Here is a 26,003-nt window from a genome sequence, read left to right as displayed (position 1 = left end):
CACAGCTCCTCACAGAGCTCCCTGGCCTAGAGTGTCCATATCAGTGTCTCCGCTACATCTTGTAATGGGAATAATTTTCTCAAAACTCAGGTCTTCTGGTTGTAGGCCACTAACCACTTACACACTCTAGTACCTCCCCACTGCCAACACCATGATGCTTGTACCTGCAGTGTGGTAGGGTACACAGACTCTCTTAATCCTGGTGTCCAATCTGCAGACAGCCCCAGATGGTTCTAGACTTCCCCTCTGTCAAACTCCAGTGACCCCTCTGTCAATTCCACATGGAAGCAAGCCGACTGCCCTTCATCTGGCTCCACCATTTATTAGCTCTGAGACGATGGGCAAGGTCATTCATTAACTTTCCTGGATTCTAGCCTCATCTAGACTCATCTATAAAACAAGACTAACATTCCTCTCAATGCTTTATCAGGATGAACTGAGATACTGTGTAGTCTCTGGTAGATTTGATGAACGTCTATCCTTTTATCCCTCCCTGTCTCGTCATGCAGGAGAAACCAATGGAGTTCTCAGACCTGCCAGGACTATGGGTGATGGAAACGCTGGAATCATCAACTGGGTGCTGGGGTGAGAGGAACGCGGAAGCACAAAGAGGCCATTCAGTGACTTTGGAAAAGATCTGGCAGAATTTAGGAATCAGAAAATAGAGCACGAATATACCTGTCTACCCTCATATGCAATATGAAGCAGCTGATAAGAGCAAGTTAGATCTATATCAACCAATCTGGAACAAGAAAGACCAGGGTATATTAACAGAAAAGAGTATGCATGTGGCAGGTAAAGTGTACAGGTGAACCCATTTTCTGTAGGTGTACTTGAGTAGAAAGGTATGAAGGAACACAGAAAAGAGGGGTGAAAAGAAGCACACCAGAGCGTTAATACTGGTTATGAGTGGAAGGTGGGATTGGATTCTAGAGCATTATTCACATTTTCTTTATATATTATTTAATTTGTTTATTAAAAGTTCTTAACCACATGCAAGCTTTACGTTTACACCTTTCATCAGGCATCAGAATTTGTAGTGTCTACATGGGCAAAGTACAGAAAGCTTCTGTTTATGAAGCCCCCTATAATGGCCCATTTTTTTTTTTTTAATAAACCGAGGAGAAAGTGTGCTCCGTGAAAGCGCACAAGCTCCTGGTGAACACACACAGTCTCTGACTGCTGAGGAGGGTGAGCATCGAGGTCCATACATTTGATGGTGAGGTCAGTTTGGCTGATGATGAACCAATAAGGCTTCTACCTCTGAAAGCCTGATCACCACAGGCTTTGAATAGCCCCCTGATTGGAAAAGAAAGAGAAATGAGCACCCTCTAGTGCCTGCATTTCCAAACTCAGTGAGAGCTCGTTTCCAGTTTTACATTGTTCAAGCTTTAGAAATGCTCTTTGTTTCTGATCCAAGTGGCAGTGTTATTACCATGTCGATTGTAACAATATTCCACATTTATCAACAGCACACAGCTTTCTCAAATACAGCTTTAGCAAGTGGGTGGAAGAAAATGCTGTCCCTAGGGAAGATGTTCTGACTTTGGTCTGTTTAAGGTTCAGCTATTTTATAGCAAGTCTGTTTTTGGTCTTTATTGTCTAAAGAGATAAAACTGCATTTGTCTTTAAAGCATAGATGCAAATCATTCTGGCAAAATTGGGGCTTCGGTCTATCTGTGGGCCATCCTTGGTGATTTTATATTTAATTATTTCCACCCAGAATGGCTCTCACAATTCTTCAGGGACTCACACACAGCCCTGCTCTGTAAATGGAGCCTGTGTCTCACATCCAGCCTTTCCTACCTGGCAAAGGAGGGCAACAAGCAAAGGTCTCTGCTCAGTGCCCTGCACCAAAATCAGGTGTGGGCTGGAGGAAGCTGGTGACCATGAACTCTGTGTCTCTGGCATTGCCCACCAAATCATGGAAATGGACACTAATGATATAGTTCAGTGTAGCAGGCACCATGGCCTCAAAGCCACCCAAAGAATGGAGAAGCCATTTGTTTTCTTCTCCATAACCTTTTTTTTTTTTTTTTTTTTTCTTAGAAAGAGTCTTGCTCTCTCGCCCAGGCTGGAGTACACTGGTGGGATCTCAGCTCACTCCACCTCCCTGGTTCACGCCATTCTCTGGCCTCAGTCTACTGAGTAGCTGGGACTATAGGCGCCTGCCACCACGCCTGGTTAATTTTGATTTTGTATTTTTAGTAGAGATAGAGTTTCACATGTTAGCCAGGCTGGTCTCGATCTCCTGACCTCATCATCTGCCCACCTTGACCTCCCAAAGTGCTAGGATTACAGTCATGAGCCACTGCACCCAACCTCCATCACCTTTTAATGCCAGTGTTTTATGTTATATTTCAAATCAGTCTGCCAATGATTAGGTGCCATGTGTCTGTGAGACTCCCAAATCCAGGACACCTGTGAGGGAAGGAGATTGAAGGAGACAAGCCAGGAGGGCGAGGGGCAGTGAGGAAGTTCAGTCCTGCAGAAAGGCTTGGATCCAGTTACTCATCCATGACAGGGATTTCTCATCTGTTTCCAGGACTCAATAGATCCTAGGAGATGAAGGCATAGAGGTTCCCATTTAATGCGTCCACACTTCTGAAACACTCTTAAGTGGGAATCCAGACGGCCTTTCACTATCCATCCTTTATTCTTTCAAGATTGGCCACTGGCACCTGGAACTGCTGTTGGTACTGACAACAAAATCAGGAACAAAACATCCACAATTCCTAAAATGATGCATTTTACAGTCTAGAGTGCAAGAGAAGAGTCCATTAGTCACCCGAAGTCATGGAAAATGACAATGGTGTTAAATCTATGAATACTAATGCACATTATAAGCTGTGAGGATTTATATTAAGGAGGTACAGCCTAGGAAAACTCTTGAAGGAGGGTCTCCCTAAAGATGGTGGTAGTTAAACTGAGATTTGGAGAAAGAACAAAAAAGAAGAGACTTCTGATGAGCCAGAGGATGCAGCGTGGAGTGGAAAGGCCTTTGGGGGGAGGCGCATGACGCGTGAGGAATGGCCTGAACTGAGGTGTCTGTGGTTGATGTGGAGGTGAGGATGCAGAGGAAGGGAGAGGACAGCTGGGCGCAGACATCACGTGGAGGAGGCTGAGGACTGACGTGAGTGTGGTGTGGGGAAGATGGAGTTGTGAAGGCCGACAGGGAAAAGAACATAGACCTGTGTTGTCAATGCTGTCTGCAAATATACAATTTCAAATGAACTTTCCTTTCTGAGAGCAACTGAAGAAAAGGACTTCTGAGGCCAGAGCTGCAGGAGGGGCCTGGAAGAGAGGCTGCATCCACTCACATCATGGTAACGTGCGTTCCATCATCCAGCTGAGACTGGCCTGAGAGAGAAACTCAGTACAGGGCAGAGTTTCCCATGCACAGGGCTGCTCAGAAATCTGAGGGCACCAGCCTGGGCAGTGTTGGGAGACTCCTATGGGACAACGTCTTCCACTGCCTGGATCACGGTCTCCTGAAGACAAGGCCACCTATATCTTCCACTGAGCATTGTGTGCAGAGGAAGGTGGCTGTTGGGTGACTGCTGGTGCAAGAGGGCACAGAGGTCTGGGAGAGGCTGTCTGACAGCAAGGCCACATATTTAGCTTTGAGAGAAAGTTACAGACCCTCAGCAATTTCTCTATAGTGTGGGCTGGGACAGATCAGCTGTGCACCAGCTTTGGCTCCTATTAACACCTACACATGTAGTCATGGATGGCAGTCTCAGGCATCTCCATGTCACTTCGCGTCCTGCCTTTGTTCTCTGGTATCTTGGGATCTGGTTATCCCAGCTTGTATAAAGTCTATGTTAGAAGGAAGTTGAGCTCCCAAAGAGGGACCTCAATAATGTAGACCTGTGGCAGAGGCTTAGGCTAGGATGTGGTGAGCCAAGGAAAAGGCTTTAGGGGACTCACCTGCCCCCTGGAGGTAAAAGGCTGCACCACTGAGGAGTCTGGTAGCCAAGGCAGGGTCAGGGAAATAGCGAATTGTGGGAGGTTTTTCAGCTTGTGCGTTGGGAACATAATTCCTGGATGTCAGTAGATCACTGGTGATGCCACTGCCCCTGCCAGCTAGTGATTCTGCCCTCTGCCTGCTATTCCTCCCTCTACCTGCTGCAACCTTCAACCTACAGTCAAGTCATAAACATTCGCCCATGTCGTCTCTGCTCCTGGCTGTCTTTCTTCTACAAGACAACAGACAGACAAGGTTCATGATAATTTGCCTTCCACCTACCTCTCCACCGTCAGAATGAGGTGTCCACTTTAGGGCTCTTTTTGACAGATGATTGCTTCTTCGCTGAACATATGTGCTTCCCTCCCATTCCTAGATCTCTGTCTTATTTCTTACATGAGATATATTTCAGGTACATTTATTCTTATTGGTGAAAATCCAAACTTAAATTTTAGTAGAATAAATTGAGAAAAATATCTTTAGACATTTATATGAGAAAGCAGTTTTTGTCTACACACAAGCAAAATTGGTGCATTAAATTAAACTCTTGTGCATCAAAAAACACCATAAAAATGAAAATGTAGGCTGCTAACTTGGGAAAGACAAAGGGAATGCATATAAATGATTTTTTAAAAGTGTGAAATTTAACATTCCTCAAAGTTGCTCATGAAGAGGCCATAGTAATGACCCCTGAAGACATCTGAGCCTCTACGGCGGCCCTGCTGGTCACTAGAGGGCAGTGTGAGGGCTCTGACTTACTGACCAGGACGCAGAAGGTGATGATGGAGCAGGGGGGTAGGTGGAAAATGGATGGACTAGTTTGTTTCCTACTTCTGGTCCTTACAAGCCATGAGACACCAGGGAAAATGACTCAATGTCCATGAGCCTTCCATCTGTAAAGGAAGAATAAGAATGATTGATGTGCAAGGTTGTTGAAAGACTTTAAGCTACATAAGAAATACAAAGAATCTACCACACATCTGGGGCTCAGCAGTCACTCTTCTACTGAAGTTACCCAGGAAGTGACAAGCTGCAAGAAGATGCAGCACAGAAGCGGGCACACTCAGGGCACAGGAAACCTGGGCTCTGTTGGTTGGGAGAGCTCTGCACTCAGTAGGACACAAGACATGCCTTCCAAACAACTAAAAGCTTCCCTTGCAGGAGTGAAACCTGGGTGGGGCCTGCAGCTCTCAAGGCAAAGCTGAAGCAGGATGTTTATATACAGAATGTCAGTGACTCTGCCGGGCTGTGCCAAGCTGCTGGCACAGAGATACAGGGCCGAGTCCTCCAGCAACGAGGCGTTCACATTTAGCTCAGAGCTATAGTTAGGGAACTGGCGACCTGAGAATCTAGGAGGGAAGTTTCCTCTGCCATTCTCTTGCTCCCTATAATACTGAACAATAAACTGGGGCCCCTGACCCAGGGCCTGTTGGTACCAGGACACAGTGTTGTGCCCAGACTGAGGAGAGCATCTCAGCGTCACTTGCTGTCCTCTCATTCTGATCAGGTGTGTGGGACTTTGGGTGACTCCAGTCTCCACTGAGCCTGTGGGAAAAGCAGAGGGAGGATGAGCACATCAGACGGCCTGGAGGTCCTCCCCAAGGTAAAGTGGAGGACACGGGTGGGAAAGCTGAGAATGGGGCTACTGTCCTGTGCACAGGACTCACCTGCTCCCAGGAGACAAAGCAGTGCCCAGCAGAGGAGCCCGGGGCCCATGGCACAATGGGGCAGGCAGCACTGCACCTGATTCAGGGCTTGGTCCTCCTGGGGAAGAGCCGAGTGAGTTCTGGGCCTTGACTTTCCTGATAGGAGGGGTATCCTGTGATGTCACTGTCCTGTGTCCTCCCCATGCAGCCTTCCTTATGTCCAGTGCTCAGTGGATCCTAGAGTCTCCACCTGTTCTACAGAGCTGGAGGGATGGGTGAAGGCAGAAGTTTCTGTGATGATACAGTTGCTCTTCTGCCTACACTGCCCCAGTTCACAGGCTGCCCCATCACCCTCTCACCCTTCCCCCACCTAGTGCTGTGGTGCTAACACACCTACCCATCAGCGGAGGGTGAGGAGCCTGTGATTAAACCCTCACATTCCAGTTCTTCCTTGCTGTCCTCACATCATCTTTCTGATGCTAGATTCACACCAGTGTTTCTTATTATATTTTCCTGTCCCAGGCAACATTCCCAGCCCCTTTCCTCAGTGGCCAGTGGTGCAGGGTCCCCAAGATTTAGTCCATCTGATCAGATCCAAAGGAGACCTGGGTTGTCTGTAAATTATTAAGAGTATAGATTCCCCAGAAATAATTCTAGGATTTTAAGAGCTCACAGCACATGGTTTGGCTTATGGGAGACAGGACAGTAGAGGGAGGTAAGGTCACCATCTGTGCTGGTTTGCAAAATCTATTCCCATGGCTCCCTTCTTGCTGGGTGAAATTTCCTGGTGCCTGAAAGTAGTCACACAGTAGCCTGAATACTTTGCCGCTTAGATATTTCTTTCAGTAGATATCCTAGTGAATGGCTCATAATTTTATATTCCATAAAGTCCTGGAACAGGCCAGAATTTTGCCAAGGTTTTTGCTATTTATAACAAGTATGATATTTGCTTCAATTTCCGATACCTTGTTCCTCATTTCCCCCTGAGCCTTCACCGGAATTGCCCTTAATGCTCTGCTTTCAGGAATCTAGGCTTTTGCTAGTCTGCTCCTCCCAATTCTTTCAACCTCTATCCGTTGGCCACTTCCCATTAACCAAGCTGCATCTACATTTTCAGGTATTATAGCAACAGCCTCATGGTGCCATATTTTCTTTCAATTTCTTTCCTACTGCTATAGAGAAATACCATGGACTGGGCAATTTATAAAGACAAGAGGTTTATTTGGCTTATAGATCTGGAGACTGGAAAGTCCAAGATCAAAGGGCCATAACTGCTGAGGGCCTCCTGCTGTTATCCAAGGCAGAAGGAAGGGGAAGCAAGCACCCAAGACAGAGAAAATGACTGAATTCATCCTTTTTATCAGAAGACCATTCCCAAGACAACTCATTCACTCCCACAATAGGGCATTGATCTCCTTCTGAGGGCAGATCCCTCATGACCTATTCATAGCTGTCCCACCTCCCAATACCATTATATTGACAAATTTCAACATGAGCTTTTGTGGGGACACTCAAGCTAGCACACACATCTACACTGTGAGTCAGTATTTCCACTCTTAAGTCTATATCTCAAAGAAAAAAAAAGAATGCATATGTCCAAAAGAAAGAATTCCACAAGAATGTTCACAACAACTTTATTTATAACAGTTGAAGACAGCAATAACATGGATGTCCATCAACAGGAGCTTGGATAAACAAGTTGTGGTCTATTTATGCAAGGGAATATTAGTCTTAAGAAAGAATGACCTACTGATACAACAATATGAATACAGTTCAGAAATACCAATTTTGTAGGAAAATAATTCAATAAAAATACTACATGCTTCCATTTATATGAAGCTCAAGAATAGACAAAGTTAGTCAATGGTGATAAAAATAAGTTTTTATCTCTGGAATAGAAATTTATTGGAAAGTAGCATGAGGACACTTTCTTGAGTGAAGGAAAATTTTTATAATTATTTCAGTTACTGTTGCACTGGCGTATGCAATTGTCAAAATGTATGTTTTGTATTTGTATTAATATTTGTGTTTTACTCTGTATTAATTATACCTTAATAAAAAGTATTACTAAAAATTAAACAGCTAAACTGCATAAAATATGGGAGTCACTTACAAATGTATGCTTGTATTCTGTACAGCCCAATTTAAAAATGAATCACAAAAATAAGAAAAGACAAGAACACACATATCTGTGTAAGATTTGGAGAATGTGAGAAGTGCTCAGTGACTGAAATAGGCAACATTGAAATTTGGCAACAAAATAAGCTCAAGTGATGAAAAACAACTGAAAAACAACTGAGGATCAACATCAAGGAAAGCTTTAGAAAAACAAAAACTTTCTAAAAATATCTTCATATGCTGTTGAAATCATTCTGAGAACCATGAGCTGCTATACATTTTATAACTTGGGAAACTAGGCATTCATCAGTCTCACAATTGAGCGTTTCTTTTCTTTCTGGCTTTCAACAGATAGGCCAATTGGTGAACAGATTTTTTTGCGCAACAAGCAGCTTGCTCCCCTCTTTGTGAATGGGGTCCTGGGTGACCCAGCACTCCCCATTTGGCAGCCTCACAGAGGGGAGTTGGGCACAGCACAGACACACGGGGTTCCCTGTACATGGGGTTTGCAATCCCTGTGAAGCCCAGCTGTGGACCTCACAGTCCTGCAGTTAAGGGATCCCAACTAAAGAAACTTGCCTCTAGGTGTCTGCTTTACCTGTTAGTGCTAAAGACGGATACAGGCTGCAGTAAAATAAAATGTTTGCTCAATATTATTCTGTAATATTTTACAAGAAAATCAGTTGAGGAGTTCATGGATTTTCATCCAAGCCGAAATCAAGATAAGAGCTGAATTCCTTCCTTAATCTACCCTGAGAGGACTCAGACACTGCTCGATGCCTGCAAGTACTTAGTGGAGACTTATTTATAGTCTTTTCTCGATAATTCTACTAGTCAACTATCTTCAGGTGTAACGGCACAGTTGGGTGCATCTCCTAACATTTTTCTTCGTAGCCTGTTTACTTAGGTGTTTTAGAAATTGTTATCAACATTTTTTGCCCTCCAGAGAACACGTGCTTGGTGTCCAATGGAATCTAAGCCAAGGTGATGTTATCAGTACGACTTATAAACTTGTAGAATCCCTGATCACTCAAGGAGGTTAAAGCTGTTGCCTGGCGAGACCTGCAGGGAAGATGAGGTGCAGCAGAGATGGACTGGACTCAGGGCACAGCCCGCCCCTCATTTTCCCCTTTTCCTCTGAGGCAGTTGCTCCTCTGTGTGCACCTGCCCTGACACCAAGGCTGCCCAGCCAACATTCTTCAACTGTAGATGTCATTAAAGATTAGAGGGACTTCCCGCCTCTTGCATAGCTGTAGGTAGCCTAGCAATAACTGAAAACTGCTGCAGTATCTGCATAATATTGGATCCAAGCCCTAATTTTTCTTAACCCTTCCCGTCCTAGGCTGCTCTCCTAGACTCCCCAGAGCCCTTTAGAGCTCAGTGGACCACACTGCCATCTTGTGGCCAATAAGTGAAGTTTCATCAGTTTCTTCTGCAATGGCCCAAGGAATGCTGGGAAGTGTCTGCAGAGTGAGCTGCCGTAATATCCCAGAAGAGCCATCCCACAGATTTTTATGAGCTGCTTCCCTAAAGCCTCATCCCAACATGAGTTCTGACTATTGCTTTCAGTTACCAGTCTTAATATCCCACCCTCATTCTGAGTAACTCTTTTCATATAGCTCCACTTATAGTTTAACTTTTTCTCCCTTAAAACTACCATCTAAAGAAAGAGGAACAGAATGAGAGGAATGAAAGGAAATAATATTTGGTTTTAAATAGGAAGAAAACACAGCTGTTGAAATATAAAGAGATTATTTAATTCGAATCAATAAGATATACAAAAATATCCTCAAAAATGACAATGTTACCCCAAAAGTATAGATCAGCAAAAGATGAAGTCAAATGTCTATTAAAAAAAGGAAAATTGAAATATATAAAATGAGACCTCTTACAAGGCAATAAGCAATGGTGGAGGGAGCAGTACCTAATGCAGAAAATAAAGGTGGATATAACTAAGACTAGCAAAAGGGCTGCTACAGGAAGTAATCAACTTGTACAATGCACATCCACTGATCTGAGCACCAAAGTAGGAAGACATGATTCTGGAAGAGGCAGAGGAGCAGCAGGAGATGAGGGCATGCTGGTGCAAAATAGTATCATAAGGAAGCAAATCAGCCAGGGGACTCTGCAGTACATGACTTTGCTCTCTTCGGTCTCCTGTGACAGCTGAACTGGACCATTTTCCTCTCCAAGGATTTGCTCCTGCACCCGGAGTTAGATTACCCTGGGATTTGCTCCTCCTCAGGTTCCCATGGAAGAACTACCACTCCTTCCTTGTTAACCATGGTCTGAAGGAGAAGTCAGCTCTCCATCCCCTTTAATCCCACAGTATTGGGGATTGGCACAGACTTCTCAATTGGCATCGACCTCTCTCATGGCATGCTCACATGCCTCCTAACTGTGCCTTTTCATTTCCACTAGACTGAAAGTTAGATGTGGGCAATGAAACTTAACACCTTTATCATAGAATGCACAAGTGACTGCTTTCAAAAATATTGCTGTTTAGTTTACTGCCTTGGGTTATATCTGGACAGGAAAAAAGGCACAATTTCTTAATGTGACTTAACCACAAAACCTTCCCAAGTGCCAAAAACGATATAACTACCAAGGGATTGCTCTCCTAATTGGTGAGATGGCAAAATAAAACAACAAAGAAAATGTTATGAAATACTTTAAAGGAGACCCAGAATCCCAGTCCCTCCTATACAAATATCATTGTATGGCCTCCTTCTAACTTAAGAGACAGGCAGAACCATTCCTGTGCCCTGCACCTGGCAGTTAAGCCCTGCTGGAGCCTGTGGGGAGCTGGCAAGGATGAGCCTTGGTGATTCTGCCCCCAGAGCAGGGATTCTCAGGGAGCTCTGGACAACTTCCAGGGACTGAGATGGAGAGTGGCCATACTCCGTCTTGGAGAGGAGAATACTTAGGGTGTGACATTTCTGACCTCTCAGCCTAAAGTAAAACCAGAGTCATTCCTGACTGGTGCGGAACTGCATAGTTGCCAAAGCAAAATAGTCCTTGTTTCAGGGTCTGTCAGTGCCACAGAAGAATAGCAGGGCTGTAAGTGGTTCACAACCTAGACTTGCTACTTGGCCATCTCTGTTTCCAGTGACTCCAGGATCTGAATATTCCATATGAGGAAGGACAATCTGTAAATAATGAACAGGTTCAGTGATACCTTTAGGTACATTCAAAATAGTTGTCATGTTCCAGACTGGCATGCTTGTGGGAAACACAGACCTTCAGAGCAAGAGAATTTGGGGGTTGAATAGAAATAGGAATAATAAAGTCCCCCTTATATGATGGCTTCTAAGAACAAGAGTAGAGGGGAGATTAATTCTGAGCTCTTTTGGACCCACAAGAAATGACATAACAGGGACATCAGAAAATACCCCAGTGATGTGCTGCTAAACTGGATGTCTGTGAAGGTGGGGGCATGTCTGGTAGCATTTCCTAATTTCTGTTGTACCAGCATACCCACCATGGCAGATTTCAAGCTCCCAGCATGCCTTCACTGATCAGGGAGCTGGGAAGAATATGCCTACTTGGTTCTTCTGAGTCATACAAGCTGGCTCTAGCACATCCCTAGACTCAAGAGCAAAGCTTTCAAAGTTCTTCAATGCTTCCAACTCAACACACTAAAAAGGAGGCCCAAGCAACTATAGCACACCTCATTGTTTTCATGAGAGGATCAGAGTGTGTGATCCTGGGTCTTGGAAGGGACAAAGGGATGTTTGTTCAGAGAATGGATTTTTGAGTCCTCTGAAGCTGCCGAGATCACAGAGCAAAGAGTTATGCTAGTTGGTTGGGGAGCTGCTAGCCTTTGACTTGAAGTAATTGCAATGAAATGTTTCTCCTGCCTACCTTAAGACAACAGAATGATTCCATTAGAGCAGAAACCCTATTCCTTCCTATTTGTTCATTAGTAATGTCTGCCCTTTGCTCCTCTTGCATGTTCATTCTCTGTATAAACTGGAAGCCCTGCTCACTTTTGTTAAATGTCCTTGCAGCACCATTTACAACTGTGGACTGTGTTCTCTTCAGCCTCAGTGTCAGAGCTTGTCCAGTGTTAGGACCAGGTGTCTCAGGAGTCACGTGGAGGAAGGTGGCAGCAGTTAGACACAAGGTCTAGGAAGACAGGGAATTGCCACCTGTGCCCTGGCCTTACTCAGTCCCAGGAGACACAGGGCACCTGAGCAAGGAGGGATTTCATGATGGCACCATATAACGTGGGTCCAGAGCAACTCCCTCCCATAGACCGTCATTTTCTGGGGAAAGAAATTTGGTATCTGTACCACCACGATTTCTGATCAGAGAATTTGGAAGGGCTATGATGCCCCTCCTAGCTATGAAAGACTCAGGGCACCTCTATCATGGCTGCGTCTGGGACACTGAACCCCAGACTTGGAGAAGTGGTCTGACGCCGAGGACTCTCAGAAACCCACGATCCATAATCACATCAGCTCTGACCAGTGCATTCACTTTCATAGATACAAACTGCAGCATCACCCACAGACAGGTGGAGGATTCTATTGCAATATAATCACTGTACTTCTATTTATAACAAGTACTACATAAGAATACATGAGAAATAATATAAAAAGGAACAGATTCAATATTATAAATAAAACACTTCTTGAGTTAAAGGCCTCAGGAAAATTATGTCAAATCAAATGAGTTGGACAGCAATGAAAACCCTCAGAGTCTAAAAATCACATTTCCTGAGGGAATCAAGGTGAACGAGCAGGGGTGGTGAATGCATGCTTCTGTCTATCAGGACAGCAGCAATGGCAAATGGAAACAAAATAAAAGATACATACGGCTTAAAGTAGGCGAAGAAATGAAGTCTTATTGTTACCATGACTGTATTTATCAAGTAAGGACTACAAAAGTTGCAATGACCTTTACTTCAAATAGGAAGAGAGGTTTGATATTTTGTTGTAGAAAACTTCCAAGGTGACAGGAATAGAATAGGCTTCAGAAGAAAGATATTCCTGGGGATGTAGCCTCAGACCTTCCAGATGTCAGATGCTCTAACATATGCAGGAGAAGAGGCAGGTGTCCTTTCCAAGACAACCTCATGTATGTGGGCAGCACAGCAGGCTCCAAGACCTACAGAAGATGCATGTCTGCCCTGAAGGCCAAGGCTAAGACACCCACTCCTTGCTTGGAGCAGTGAGCTGGCTCTGAGGACTCCTAGAGAGCAGTGGGCCGTGATTGTTTTCACCAGCTACATTTGCAGTCACTGTGTTTCAGGAATGAATCTATGGTCTCTTCCTACCCAAAGGACAGCCGATGTCCAAATCTACTTCTTTCCCACGAAAAGTGAGGATCAAAGAGAGGCCTCTGTTAAGGGTCCCTGGGAGCAGAAAGGAGAGAGAAGGATGAGGTTTGTGGACAGGAAGGAGGTGACTGTGCCACACTGTGGCTAAGCTGCTGGCACAGAGATACACAGCTGAGTCCCCCTGCTCTGTGCGCTGGATCGTCAGAGTGGAGACAGATCCCTCAGGCCTCTCTGCAGAGAAGCGATCACTGGGCATTCCTGATTTGTCTCGTTGAGCTTCATTCTGGAAGTAAGTCAAAAACTCTGGGCCCTGCCCCAGGGCCTGTTGGTACCAGTAAAGGTAATCATGACCTGAAATTGGATCACACCTGAGAGCTACATCCTGTCCCTTCTTTGTGACTTTGTACCTTGGGGACTGGGAGACTCCAGCACCTGTGTGATCTGTGGAAATAGAATTTGGCAACAGAATAAGGAAAACATTTGTAGTCATCACACACACACACAGACACACACACAGACACACACACACACACACAACCTACACACAGAAAGAAAATGAAACTACATTGTATTCTGAGGACTCACCTGTTCCTAGGAAACCCAGGACCACCCAGCAGAGGAGCCTGGTGCCCATGGCAGGGTCAGGCCAGGATGGGGGCTTTACCAGATCAGTGTCACTGTGAGCAGGAGCAGAGGATGAGGGACGTCCTTGTCTCCACAGGGCAGTTCCCACAGTGACATCACTTCCTCTCTCAATCTCCAAGACCTCAGGGTCACAGCATTTATATTAGAACACACTTGAGTGATGCTTTAAATATTTATAAGCTCCTTTTTAACATCAATGCATGGCTCATCGCTTTGGCCTCCAGAGCTGTCTGGACCGAGAGGCCTCACGCTGCATCTCTGAGTTCATCTTCTCATCCCACAGCCGCTCCTCTGTCTGCTGGGCATGTCCTGTAGGATGCACCAACAGTGCCCCTAACATAGGGAACAAAGGGGTGAGCTCATTGTTTTTCCTGCCAGTCAGGGTCCCCTCTGCCATCCCATTCATGCCCCAGCCTCCTCCATTCCCCCAGTCACACATGCCCCACGGGACGGCCCCATCACCTGGGTTCCCTCACAAACTGCCCTCATGCCTTTCTTCCGGGATCACTTTCCACCTTTGTTAACTATAATTCAGAAAAGATACTTTGGTAGAAACTCACAGCGGTCTTTTTTCATATTCTACTTATAAAAGTTTTTTTTTTTAATCAATGTCATCTTAAATGAAGGAGAATGACAATTGAGCTAATGGTTATTTTTAGCCACTATCTTGACTTACTCTTGTTCTCCATCTATTCCTATGGGAGGTATTTCTCATTTCTTTCTGACTGCTTTCAAAATCTTCTCTTTGCCCCTCATGTTCTACAATTTCCCTATGACTTGACTATTTGTCTTACATAAGATTCATTTTGATTCTGGAAACTCTGAATTTGGGTCCGTAAACAACTCTAAATAATTGTCAGCTAACATCTCAGAAATATCACCTCGTAGCATTCTACGTATTTTATCTGTTTGTAACTGCAATCATATGCAAGAAAAATGGGAAATTATGAAAATATGCATATTCTAATATATGGGAAATATCCATTTTTTCCTTCCCTGTTCTTTAACTTCTTTCATATTTCACTTTTAATTTTCTGTGCTGCATTCTAGATCACTCCTGCCGATCCATCTTTGACATCACTAAAAATCTCTGTAGGAGGAGCTTGTCAACTATTTGACTTTCCATTTTGTTTTCAGTGATTGTATGAGGCATTTCTAGATATATTATTTGACAATTTTTATGAAAGTTACTTGGTGGTTTCAGACATTCACTTTTTCCTTGTTTCAGTGCCCCCTCGTGTTCATTTAAATGTAGCTGTCCAAACTTTCATATCTTATAATGCCAAAATTTCGAGTCTACGGATCTGCACTTCAAACGCTTGTTGTTTGTGCTGACTTTTCCTCATGGCTATGTCCGAATATTCTTCTTCCTGGGGATCTATTTGTTCGATGGTAGTCTGTGACATTCCAGAGAGGCCTGGACTGAGAGTGAACAACACCAAAAGTCTCTCATTTTTATAGCCATCTCCAGTCTAACTCGCAAATGTATGCGCCCAAGAACTGTCTGCTGCACTCTTGGCTGCCAAATACACCCAAAACGTAGGTTGGTATGTCAAAAATGCTCTCTGGGAAGTCCCAAGGAAAGATACAGAATAGAATTCAAATTTTCTAATTATTTCTAGAAAAACTCTTTTCATAAATAAATCCCATTAAGCCATGTAGTCATGACATTTTCTTCCAAGGAGAAATCACATATATTTATGTATATATACATATATGCATCTCTGTGTGTGCATACATTTGTATGTATCTGTGTGTGCACATATATACACACATACATATATATATACACACATATATATTTAATATAAAAATGGCCAAACCTATGGATATCCCTACTTCTTTCCTTTTTTTTTCTGAAACCCCAAACTTCAAAAAATAACTTAGATACTGGAATTCTATTGTATTTGTAAACTTCATACTCTTTCCTTTTTTTTTTAGACGGAGTCTTGCTATGTCATCCAGGTTGCAGTGCAGTGTCCTGATCTTGGCTCACTGCAACCTCCACCTCCCAGGTTTAAGCGGTTCTCCTGGCTCAGCCCCCTAAGTAGCTGTGACTACAGGCGCCCACCACCACGCCCGGCTGATTTTTTATGTTTTTAGTAGATACAGGGTTTCATCATATTGGCCAGGCTGGTCTTGAACTCCTGACTTTGTGATCAGCCCGCCTTGGCCTCCCAAAGTGCTGGGATTGCAGGCATGAGCCACCGCATCCGGCCTGACTTCACACTCTTTCAAATTAAAAAGTGTAACTTATTTCAAATTAGAAATTCCCATACAAACTGACAAATGAGCTTGAAGAAGCAAATGCTCTTACACTTGCTCAACAGGACAATACTAGTCTATAAAGGCATAGAAACCCATCTCAGGCATAGTTGACTTACTAATGCTCATCTATTCTGTGCCCAGGACACTGGGAACTTCCATATGAAAAACAGTAGGACCTAAAGTTCTAGCATCAAAGATTTGTTTTACCATTGTCCAATTTAAGACACTGATGGAAGAAAAGTACTCAGTTTACTGTTTAGGTCCAACTTATACAAATAAAAGGAATATTCTTTACTCTGAAATCATACGTTCTCCTTTGAGTAAATTAAAAGGTCACATAAATCATGAATTAAGCCTACTGGGCTAGACTGGGCCAGGAGAAGACAGAGGTTTTTTCTGGAAAGGCTAAGTTTCCAGGGTTAGTCAATGTGGTGCAGGAAGGAGGCTGGTGTGCAAAGATTTTTCCTTGTTAGAAGATGCTAGGATGTGTGATATGCTGGGTACTCAGCTGATCTAGGGGGAAGGGTGGTCAGGCATGTAATATGAGGGACTAAATGTCAGAAGGATTGTCCTGGGAAATTGCCTTTCAACAATCTGAGACAAGTTTTGGGCTCTTTGGCCCTCTCTGCTTTGTCCTGTTTGGGGGCCAGTTCTCTACATGGGGAGAAGGCATCTCTACCACACAGTATTCTTGCCATCTTCACAGAAATGCAGGGCAATTTCTGCAGATCTGAGGATTTCACTTTGGGTTTGCCATCAAATCATTGAGCTGATCAGCTACAAATTAATGAAGCCCATTTCTCATACTGCAGATTCCAAAGGGAGACCAGAGCACTTGCTTTGGTTATAAAAGAACTGGGTGGAGGAAGGCATCAAGATGTGAGCTTCCCTCCCACTGTCTCCACAGGTCGCTGCACTCTGAACAGAGGTCTGATATCCATGCAACTCTATCAGGATGGAAGCTCACGAAGGAGATAGAAGAAGGAGGCAAAGCCCTGCCTCTAGGTGGAGGGAGACTTTAGGCACAGGATTAAAGAAAAGTTAGTAGCCAGTGTCTGGAACATCTACATACAAATTGTGTCCACATTCACCTGGGCAGCACAGGTGTCCCCAGGAGAGGAGTCCAGGGACTGTGGAAGGTTGAGACAGTTGTGTGATCCAATGCCTTAATCTGGGAGAATCCACTCTGTGCTGGATTGTGTTAAATCAACTTTGCAAAGGCAAGATAAGAATGCCATTTCTCTTATCATTCTGGGTTAGAGATGGCCAAAGATACATTTGGTAAAATTTGTTAGATAGATGTAAAACAGTCACTATTACACTTGGCAGGTCATTGTGGTCAAACAGTGAGAGTCAGTGACCAGCAAATACAGAGGCATCCAACAGACCTAGGAAGTCCTGTTCCTTCTGCACCCTGTGTCCAGTTCATCTTCCCAAATGCTGACCAGAAGCAGCCAGCCTGCCCCCAGTGTTTGGCAGTAAACCTGCAGGGGTGAGCCCCACACAGAGGGAACAGCTTCCCCAGAGGCAGGTTTCCTTGGCCTTTTCCTGTGCTCCTGGCGCAAGGTCCCACTGCATGGCCTGGCATGCTCTGATCCTCTCATGTCCCTGCCACTCCAGCCTGTCCTGTCCAGACCTCCAGGAGCCCTCACCTTCTGACTCCTCTCCTCCAGACCTTCTCTTCCTCAGCTCCTCCCACATATGCATATGGTGTAATTCTGATCATAAATCCATTACACTGTCAAACTTGTAGTGGCCCTGTTTTATTGATGCAAACCTGATGGAGATTTTCTTACCAGAAGTGGTTTCAAGGAACAACCTTTAAGGATGGAATTCTAGAAGTGGATCTGTGATCTGTCTAGATTAGTTGTGGAGAAAGACAATGAAGGAGAGCAGAAAGACCTTGAGGAGGTCTTGTGCTGCAGCCACAAGAGGAAGCCTTGAGCCAGGTGTGGCTGCCATGATGGTGATTCCCCATCACTTTCCGAGACCGACCTAGGCCAGCAATCAAAGGGGTGGGCTTTCTTGTACTTAATGCTAGATCTCTGCCAGGTTACAGTAGATGTAGCGTGTTCCTGCTATTGGTTCGTCCACCCACTCATCACTCGCTCAGCCTCTCATTCACTCATCCATTCTCCGTGAAATGGGTCTCCCCACATGCCAGGCACCAATGTTAGTAAATGCAGCAGGTGCAGCCTTCGCTTTCATGGGCTTAAAAATTGGGTGGAGAGGCCAGGTGTGGTGGCTAACGCCTGTATCCCCGCACTTTAGGAGGCTGAGATGGGCAGATCATGAGGCCAGGAGATCGAGACCATCCTGGCCAACATGGTGAAACCACGTCTCTACTAAAAATACAAACAAGAATTAGCTGATTGTGGTGGTGCGTACTTGTAATCCCAGCTACTTGGGATGTTGAGGCAGGAGATTCGCTTGAACCAGAGAGTCGGAAGTTGCAGTGAGCTGATCACATCACTGCACTCCAGCCTGGCAACAGAGTGAAGCTGTCTTAAAAAAAAAAAAATCAAAAGAAAAGAAAAAAAATTGGGTGAAGCACAGAAATAATCAGACAAGTATCTGAGAAAGAACAACTGTGCTAAAAGTTACTAACAGACATATGATTCTATGAGAGTTTATGAGAGAAAAGTTGATCTCAGCTGGGAGGCAAGGGTGTGCTTCCCGCAGGAGGGGCTGGTCATGCTGAGATCTGAAGCACAGGTAGGAGCTGGCTACTGGAGGAAGGAAGGCTCCATCCCAGGGCAGAGAAAATGGCCTTTGAAGTCTCTCTGATGGGAAGAAAGGAGGCACAGAACAGGGGCTCCCCTCCTGGCTGCAGTAGAAAGGGGCAGGGAGGTGAGGGGAGAAGAGACCCAGGAAGGCCTTGGAGGGTGACTGTCCAGATGGGAAAGGTGGGCCACAGGAGAGACCATGTGAGGGTGGGGGCTGGGAAAACTCTAGAGAGAGAGGAAGAAACACGGTGACCAGGGAGAGATGGGAGTCTAGATGGATCTGAAATACAAATCCTGTTTCATCCTGGGTGCCTCGTACTCAGGATAATGGGCAGAAAAGTAGGAGCAGGGGAAGCCCTGGCCCCACCCCAAAAGGATAGCTCTGAGGAAAGACCAGAGAGAGCAACAAAGGAGACATCTGAGGACGCGGGACCAGGCCAGGCCTGGCTGAGATGCCTGCAGAGGCACATGGCACAGAGTGAGGCTCGTACAGTCCGGGCAACTTGGGGCCACTCGGGGTTCCAAGGTTCCTGGTGCAGAAAACTCTGCCCAGGGCATCCCTGAGCCTTGGGTGGGGGATGAGGGCAGAGCCTCCCTGCTTTGATGTGCAGAGAGGAGACGGCCTTGTAGCGCTGTGGAGAAACTGCTGGCACAGAAGTACACAGATGTCTGAGAGGGAGCAGCCGACTCCAGCCTGAGCGGGAAATCCTCTTTGTTTGATCTGGAGGCATTGTAGCTATTGGGGGACTTCTCCTTTGTCAGTGATACCAGCAGCAACTGAGTAATGAATCAGCTTCAGCCCCATGCCTGGGTCTTGTCGATACCAGTACATGTAGTCATGGTTCATATCCTGGGCACACTGCAGTGTCATGCTCTGTCCTGTCTTCAGGACCTGGAATTTTGGGGTCTGAGTGACACCAGCATTCACTGGACCTGCAGAGAAGGAGAACAAAGCTGATGTTGCCGCCCCAGTGGGAAGGCGCTGGGCCTTGAAATCCACACAAGGGGCCCTGCCCGGGACCCACCTGCCCACAGGAGAGAAAGACCGCACAGCACAGGAGGCTGATGCTCATGGCAGGTGCTGCAGGATGGAGGGGTCTTCTAGGTCTGTGCATTGGACAAAGGGGAACAGGACTCTCAAGGGAGTCATTCTGAGACCTCATTGTCCCTGTCTGGGTCTCAGAGCCGTCCAGTCAGGAGAGGCCACGCCCATTCCCCAGATGGTCAAATCCAAAATAAATGCAAAAGTGAACAGCTAAGAATGAGAAGGACACATTTGTCTGAATTGAAACAAGTCTACAAGATTTTCATGACCTTTTGTAAACAGTGTGTAATTCAATGTAAATTTTATTTCTTCAATGTTATAATTAATATTCTAGTGTTAGTTACCTGCAAAGTGCTGTAGTCTAGAGTCTTAGGGACGCTCCTCATGTCTTCCTGGTGTTTTTGATTCCTGTGTCCCTAATACTCCTTTAAGTATCCTTTCCTAATTTGCTTAATTAACCATAATCCTATTTAAAATCCTTTGTCTATATTGGTTTTCTCTGTTATCAAGTTTCCCAATCCCAGGAGCAGGCTCATCAACATTGGAGGAGTCGTTTTGCTCTATTTCTTGTCAATCCACTGACAGATGGGACTCTGACAGTCCAGCTGAGCACCTTCAGTTCCACCCAGGGCTCTTGCTCTCCCTGCCTGGGGTGAGACCACATCAGGCAGAACCACCTCACGCTGCTGACTGACCTCTCTGTGTGGATGATGGTGACCACACAGTGCTGCCCATGACCTGTGGGCACAAAGGTGGCCTGATGCGTGAGGGACTCGGGGAGAGAGGGCAGACTTTAGGGTAAGGACGAATGCTCTGTTTTTATTTGAGATGTCATGTTTCATAGGGAATATCCCTTTGTACGGGATTCCTGCCATTAATTTAGTAATAAATAAAATTTGGTAATAAATACAAAGGAGCTCAAATAACATGTCTTTGGATTCCTCCAGGTTTTCACAAGTTTTTCCCTGGGGTTTCTCCTTGTCTATTTTCTGAGTTCATCATCTTCTCCTCGACTCAGCCAACACCCTTCCCACAGGTCCCTCTGTCTACTGAAGCAAGCGGCAGGGTTTGATTCCTTCTGGCTCCCCTCATTGCCGTGGCTGCTTAATTATGGGTGGAGTGGATTTGGGATGGCAGAGGGCAAAACAACGTAAAGGGCATTATTCTTCTTAGGGCTCTGATACACACTCAGCACTATATGCCTCATGGTAGAGCTTCACAGCACTCATCACGTGTGGATCAACACTCCACCATCCTCACCTCTCACCTTGCCAACAAGTTAGAGACTCTTAGAGTAGAAAAAGCCTCAGGAATAATCCTGTTTCCATTTCCAGGTGTGCTTTGTAAGGTGGACTTGTTATTAATATTTAACAGAACTCTTTGTCCTTCACTTCCAAACAAATTACTCCCTCAGGTGTGCGTCTGTGCTGATCCCAGAAAAACCATTAGGAGAAGGTGGAGGGTTGCATCACAGCTTTACAGCTTAGAATTTGGTATTACATGTCCTTTGTCTTTGACATCCTGTGGCCACTCTGCCGTGTTCCCAACTGTCTGTCCCCACTGCCTGTGCTTCATTCTCTGCTGATTCAAAGAAAATAAGATCCTCCTAATTTTAGAACGCAGGAACATTTACCAATTTCTGGCCCATGAGAGTCTCTCTTTGAACTCTGAGTTATTTATTAAACAAACTGTGACTCCATTGGCCATGCCATTTTTCACTTCGCCACCATCCTTCATTAGGTAAAGGAGATGTACAGATGTTTACTTAACCTTGAAAATAAAATATCCCACCTTCCAACTACTTACAAAGCAAAAGTGACTAAAATCAGATGGGATTCTACTTAACATTCTTTTCCTCTACATTTCACGTATAGGAAGTTACCACGTAGTTGCTTCTCCCCCCTCCCTCATGTTAACAACAGCTCCTCACAGAGTTCCCTGTCCTAGTGTGTCCATATCAGTGTCTCTGCTACATCTTGTGATGAGAATAATTTTCTCAAAGCTCAGAACTTCTGGTTCCAGGCCACTAACTGCTTACCCACTCTGATACCTCTCCACTGCTAACACCATGATGCTTTTACCTGCAGTGCTATAGGGTACAAAGACTCTCCTGCCCCCTGGCATCTGATCTGAAGACAGCCCCAGATGGTTCTAGACTTCCCCTCCCTCAAACTCCAGTGACCCCTCTGTCAATACCACATGGAAGCAAGCTGACTGTCCTTCATCTGGCTCCATCATTTATTAGCTCTGAGACCATGGAAAAGGCCATTCATTAACCTTCCTAGACTCCAGCCTCATCTAGACTCATCTATAAAACACGACTAACATTCCTATCCATGCTTTATGAGGATGAACTGAGATACTGTGTAGTCTCTGGTAGGTTTGATAAATGTCTATCCTTTTATCCCTCCCTGTCTCCTCATGCAGGAGAAACTGATAGAGGTCTCAAACCTGCTAGGACTAAGAGTGATAGAAAACCTGGAATCATTAACTGGGTGCTGGGGTGAGGAGAACCTGGACGCCTAAAGAGACCATTCAGTCACTTTAGAAAAGATCTGGCAGAATTTAGGAATCAGAGAATAGAGCACGAATGTACCTGTCTACCCTCATTATGCAATATGAAGCAGCTAATAGGAGCAAGTTACGTCTATATCAACCAATCTGGAACAATAAAGACCAAGGCATATTAACAGAAAAGAGTAGACATGTGGCCAGCAAAGTGTACAGGTGAACCCATTTTCTGTAGGTGAACTTGGGTAGAAAGTTATTCATGGACACAGAAAACAGAGGTGAAAAGAAGCACACCAGAGTGTTAATATTGGTTACCAGTGGAAGGTGGGATTGGACACGCATGGGCCTGTATTGTCAATGCTGTCTGCAATATACAATTTCAAATGAACTTTCCTTCCTGAGAGCAACTGAGGAAGAGGACTTTTGAGGCCAGAGCTGCAGGAGGGGCCTGGAAGAGAGGCTGCATCTGCTCACATCATGGTGATGTGCGTTCCCTTGTCCAGCTGAGACTGGCCTGGGAGAGAAGCTCAGCACAGGGCAGAGTTTCCCATGCACAAGGCTGCTGAAAGCTCTCAGAGCCCTAGCCTGGGAAGTGTTAGGGAGACGCCTATGGGACAATGTCTTCCACTGCCCAGATCACGGTCTCATAAAGACAAGGCCACCTATATCTTCCACTGAGCTTTGTGTGCAGAGGAAGGTGGCTGTGGGGTGAAGGCTGGTGAAAGAGGGCACAGAGTCCTGGGAGAGAATGTCTGACACCAAGGCCACTTATTTGGCTTTGAGAGAAAGTCACAGAGATTCAGGGATTTCTCTGTAGTGTCTGCTGGGACAGATCAGCTGTGCACCAGCTTTGGCTCCTATTAACACCTGCACCTGTATTCATGGATGGCAGTCTCAGGCGTCTCCGTGTCACTTCACGTCCTGCCTTTGTTCTCTGGTATCTTGGGATCAGGTTGTTCCAGCATCTGTGAAGTCTATGATAGAAGGAAGTTGAGTGCCCAAGGAGGGACCCCAATAATGCAGATCTGACTTAAAGGTTAAGGCTGGGATGTGCTCAGCCAAGGAAAAGGTTTTACGGGACTCACTCACCCCCAGGAAGCAAAAGGCCACACCACTGAGGAGTCTGGTAGCCATAGCAGGGCCAGGGAAAAATGGGCAGATAGTGGGGAGTTTTTTCACATTGTCTGTTGGGGACATAATTCCTGGATGTCAGTAGAGTCACTGGTGATGCCACTGCCCCTGCCAGCCAGTGACTGCCTATTGCATGCTATTCCTCCCTCTACCTGCTGCAACCTTCAACCTACAGTCCAGTCATAAACCTTCACCCATGTGGTCTCTGCTTCCGGCTGTCTTTCTTCTAAGAGACAACAGCCTGATAAAGTTTGTGATCATTTACCCTCCACCTACCTCTCCACCATCAGCTCAGGGGGTCCATTCTGGGATCTTTTTGATAGGCTGTAGCTTCTTCACTGAACGTATGTGCTTCCCTCCCATTCCTAGGTCTTTATGCTATTTCTTACATGAAATATATTTCAGGTACATTTATTCTTAATGGTGAAAAGCCAAACTAAAATTTTACTAGAATAAATTAAGAAAAATATGTTTAGACATTTATATGAGACAGGAGTTTGTGTCTACACACAAACAGAATTGTTTTTAGTTTTTGTTGCATTAAATTAAACTCTTGTGCATCAAAAAACACCATAAAAATGAAAATATAAGCTACAGACTGGGAAAAGACACAGGGAATGCATATAAATGATTTTTAAAAAGTGCGAAATTTAACCTTCCTCAAAGTTGCTAATAAAGAGGCCATAGTAATGACCCCTGAAGACATCTGAGCCTCTACTGCGGCCCTGCTGGTCACTAGAGGGCAGTGTGAGGGCTCTGACTTACTGACCAGGATGCAGAAGGTGATGATGGAGCATGGGTGTAGGTGGAAAATGGATGGACTAGTTTATTTCCCACGTCTGATCCTTAGAAGCCAAGAGACACTGGGGAAAATGACTCAATGTCCATGAGCCTTCCATCTGTAAAGGAAGAATAAGAATGTTTGATTTGCAAGATTGTGGAAAACCTTTAAGATAAGTAACATACACAAAAATCTAGCACACATCTTGGGCTCAGCAGTTACTCTTCTACTGAAGTTACCCAGGAAGTGACAAGCTGCAAGAAGATGCAGCAGAGAAATGGGCACACTCAGGGCACAGGAAACCTGGGCTCTGTTGGTTGGGAGAGCTCTGCGCTCAGTAGGACACAAGACATGCCTTCCATACAACTAAAAGCTTCCCTTGCAGGAGTGAAAACTGGGTGGGGCCTGCAGCTCTCAAGGCAAAGCTAAGGCAGGAAGTTTATATACAGAATGTCAGTGACTCTGCTGGGCTGTGCCAAGCTGCTGGCACAGAGATACAGGGCCGAGTCCTCCAGCAACGAGGCGTTCACATTCAGCTCAGAGCTATAGTTAGGGAACTGGCGACCTGAAAATCTACGAGGGAAGTTTCCTCTTTCTCTCTCTGCTTCGTTGTTATACCAAAGGAGGAACTGGAGGCCTTGGCCCAGGACCTGTTGGTACCAGTACACACTGGTGTGCCCAGACATAGGAGAGCATCTCAGAGTCACTTGCTGTCCTCTCATTTTGATCAGGTGTGTGGGACTTTGGGTGACTCCAGCCTCCACTGGGCCTGTGAGAAAAGCAGAGGGAGGATGAGCACAGCAGAGAGCCTGGAGGTCCTCCCCAAGATAAAGTGGAGGACACGGGTGGGAAAGCTGAGAATGGGGCTGCTGTCCTCTGCACAGGACTCACCTGCTCCCAGGAGACAAAGCAGCACCCAGCAGAGGAGCCCGGGGCCCATGGCCCAGTGGGGCAGGCAGCACTGCATCTGATTCAGGGCTTTGTCCTCCTAGGGAAGAGCCTAGTGAGTTCTTCGCCTTGATTTTCCTGATGGGAGGGGTATCCTGTGATGTCACTGTCCTTTTTCCTCCCCATGCAGCCTTCCTTAGGTCTAGTGCTCCACAGACCCTGGACTCTATCTGTCCTGCAGAGCTGAAGGGATGGGTGAAGGCAGGAGCTTCTGTGATGATACAGTTCCTCCTCTACCTACACTGCCCCAGCTCACAGGCTGCCCCATCACCCTCTCACCCTTCTCCCACCTCGTGCTGCGGTGGCCATGCTGGAGCTCACACACCTACCCATCAGCAGATGGTGAGGAGCCTGTGATTAAACCTCAAGTTGCACCTCTTCCTTGCTGTCCTCACATCATCTTTCTGATGCTAGATTCACACCAAGGTTTCTTATTATATTTTCCTGTCCCAGGCAATATTCCCAGCCCCTTTCCTCAGTGGCCAGTGGGGCAGAGTTCCCAAGATTTAGTCCATCTAATGAGATCCAAAGCAGACCTGTGTTGTCTGTAAATTATTAAGAGTGCAGATTCCCCAGAAATAATTCTAGGGCCTTATCAGCTCACCGCACAGACCTAGCCAGCTTCTGACTCAGCACCCTCAAGGCCATGCTACATGTAGTGCTCTGGACAATTTATATTAATCCCTCCAGAACCACCCTGCTTTCAGAGGCTGACCCCAGGGTATCATGTTAACTGTCTCCCCTTTTCTCTAACTCCAGAGTGAGATTGGCTTCTAGGAGACAGGAGAGCAGAGGGAGGTAAGGTCACCACCTGTGCTGGTTTGCAAAATCTATTTCGTTGGCTCCCTTCTTGCTGGGTTAAATTTCCTGGTACCTGAAAGTAGTCACACAGTAGCCTAAATGCTTTGCCATTTAGATATTTATTTCAGTAGA

The 26,003-nt window shown here is 45.5% G+C and overlaps 1 pseudogene and 3 gene segments (V, D, J or C); all 4 read right to left on the bottom strand.

The window, feature by feature from the left end:
* Positions 1 to 4,611: 4,611 nt before the first annotated feature.
* Positions 4,612 to 12,592, bottom strand: LOC129485456 (T cell receptor beta variable 5-4-like). The segment is given in 4 exon segments: positions 4,612 to 4,696; positions 5,191 to 5,512; positions 5,635 to 5,710; positions 12,552 to 12,592. Coding segments are annotated over 4 exon segments (524 nt in total).
* Positions 9,467 to 13,741, bottom strand: LOC129485455 (T cell receptor beta variable 7-8-like). The segment is given in 2 exon segments: positions 9,467 to 13,456; positions 13,601 to 13,741. Coding segments are annotated over 2 exon segments (510 nt in total).
* A 124-nt stretch (positions 13,742 to 13,865) lies between these two features.
* Positions 13,866 to 19,805, bottom strand: LOC129485454 (T cell receptor beta variable 6-6-like; annotated as a pseudogene).
* A 3,353-nt stretch (positions 19,806 to 23,158) lies between these two features.
* On the bottom strand, positions 23,159 to 25,137 carry LOC129485453 (T cell receptor beta variable 5-8-like). The segment is given in 3 exon segments: positions 23,159 to 23,235; positions 24,589 to 24,891; positions 25,014 to 25,137. Coding segments are annotated over 3 exon segments (456 nt in total).
* Between the last annotated feature and the right edge of the window lie 866 nt (positions 25,138 to 26,003).

The sequence above is a fragment of the Symphalangus syndactylus genome, chromosome 6 (genome assembly GCF_028878055.3).
Source record: "Symphalangus syndactylus isolate Jambi chromosome 6, NHGRI_mSymSyn1-v2.1_pri, whole genome shotgun sequence".
Taxonomy (NCBI): Eukaryota; Metazoa; Chordata; class Mammalia; order Primates; family Hylobatidae; genus Symphalangus; species Symphalangus syndactylus.
This window is presented reverse-complemented; position numbering and strand designations above follow the sequence as displayed.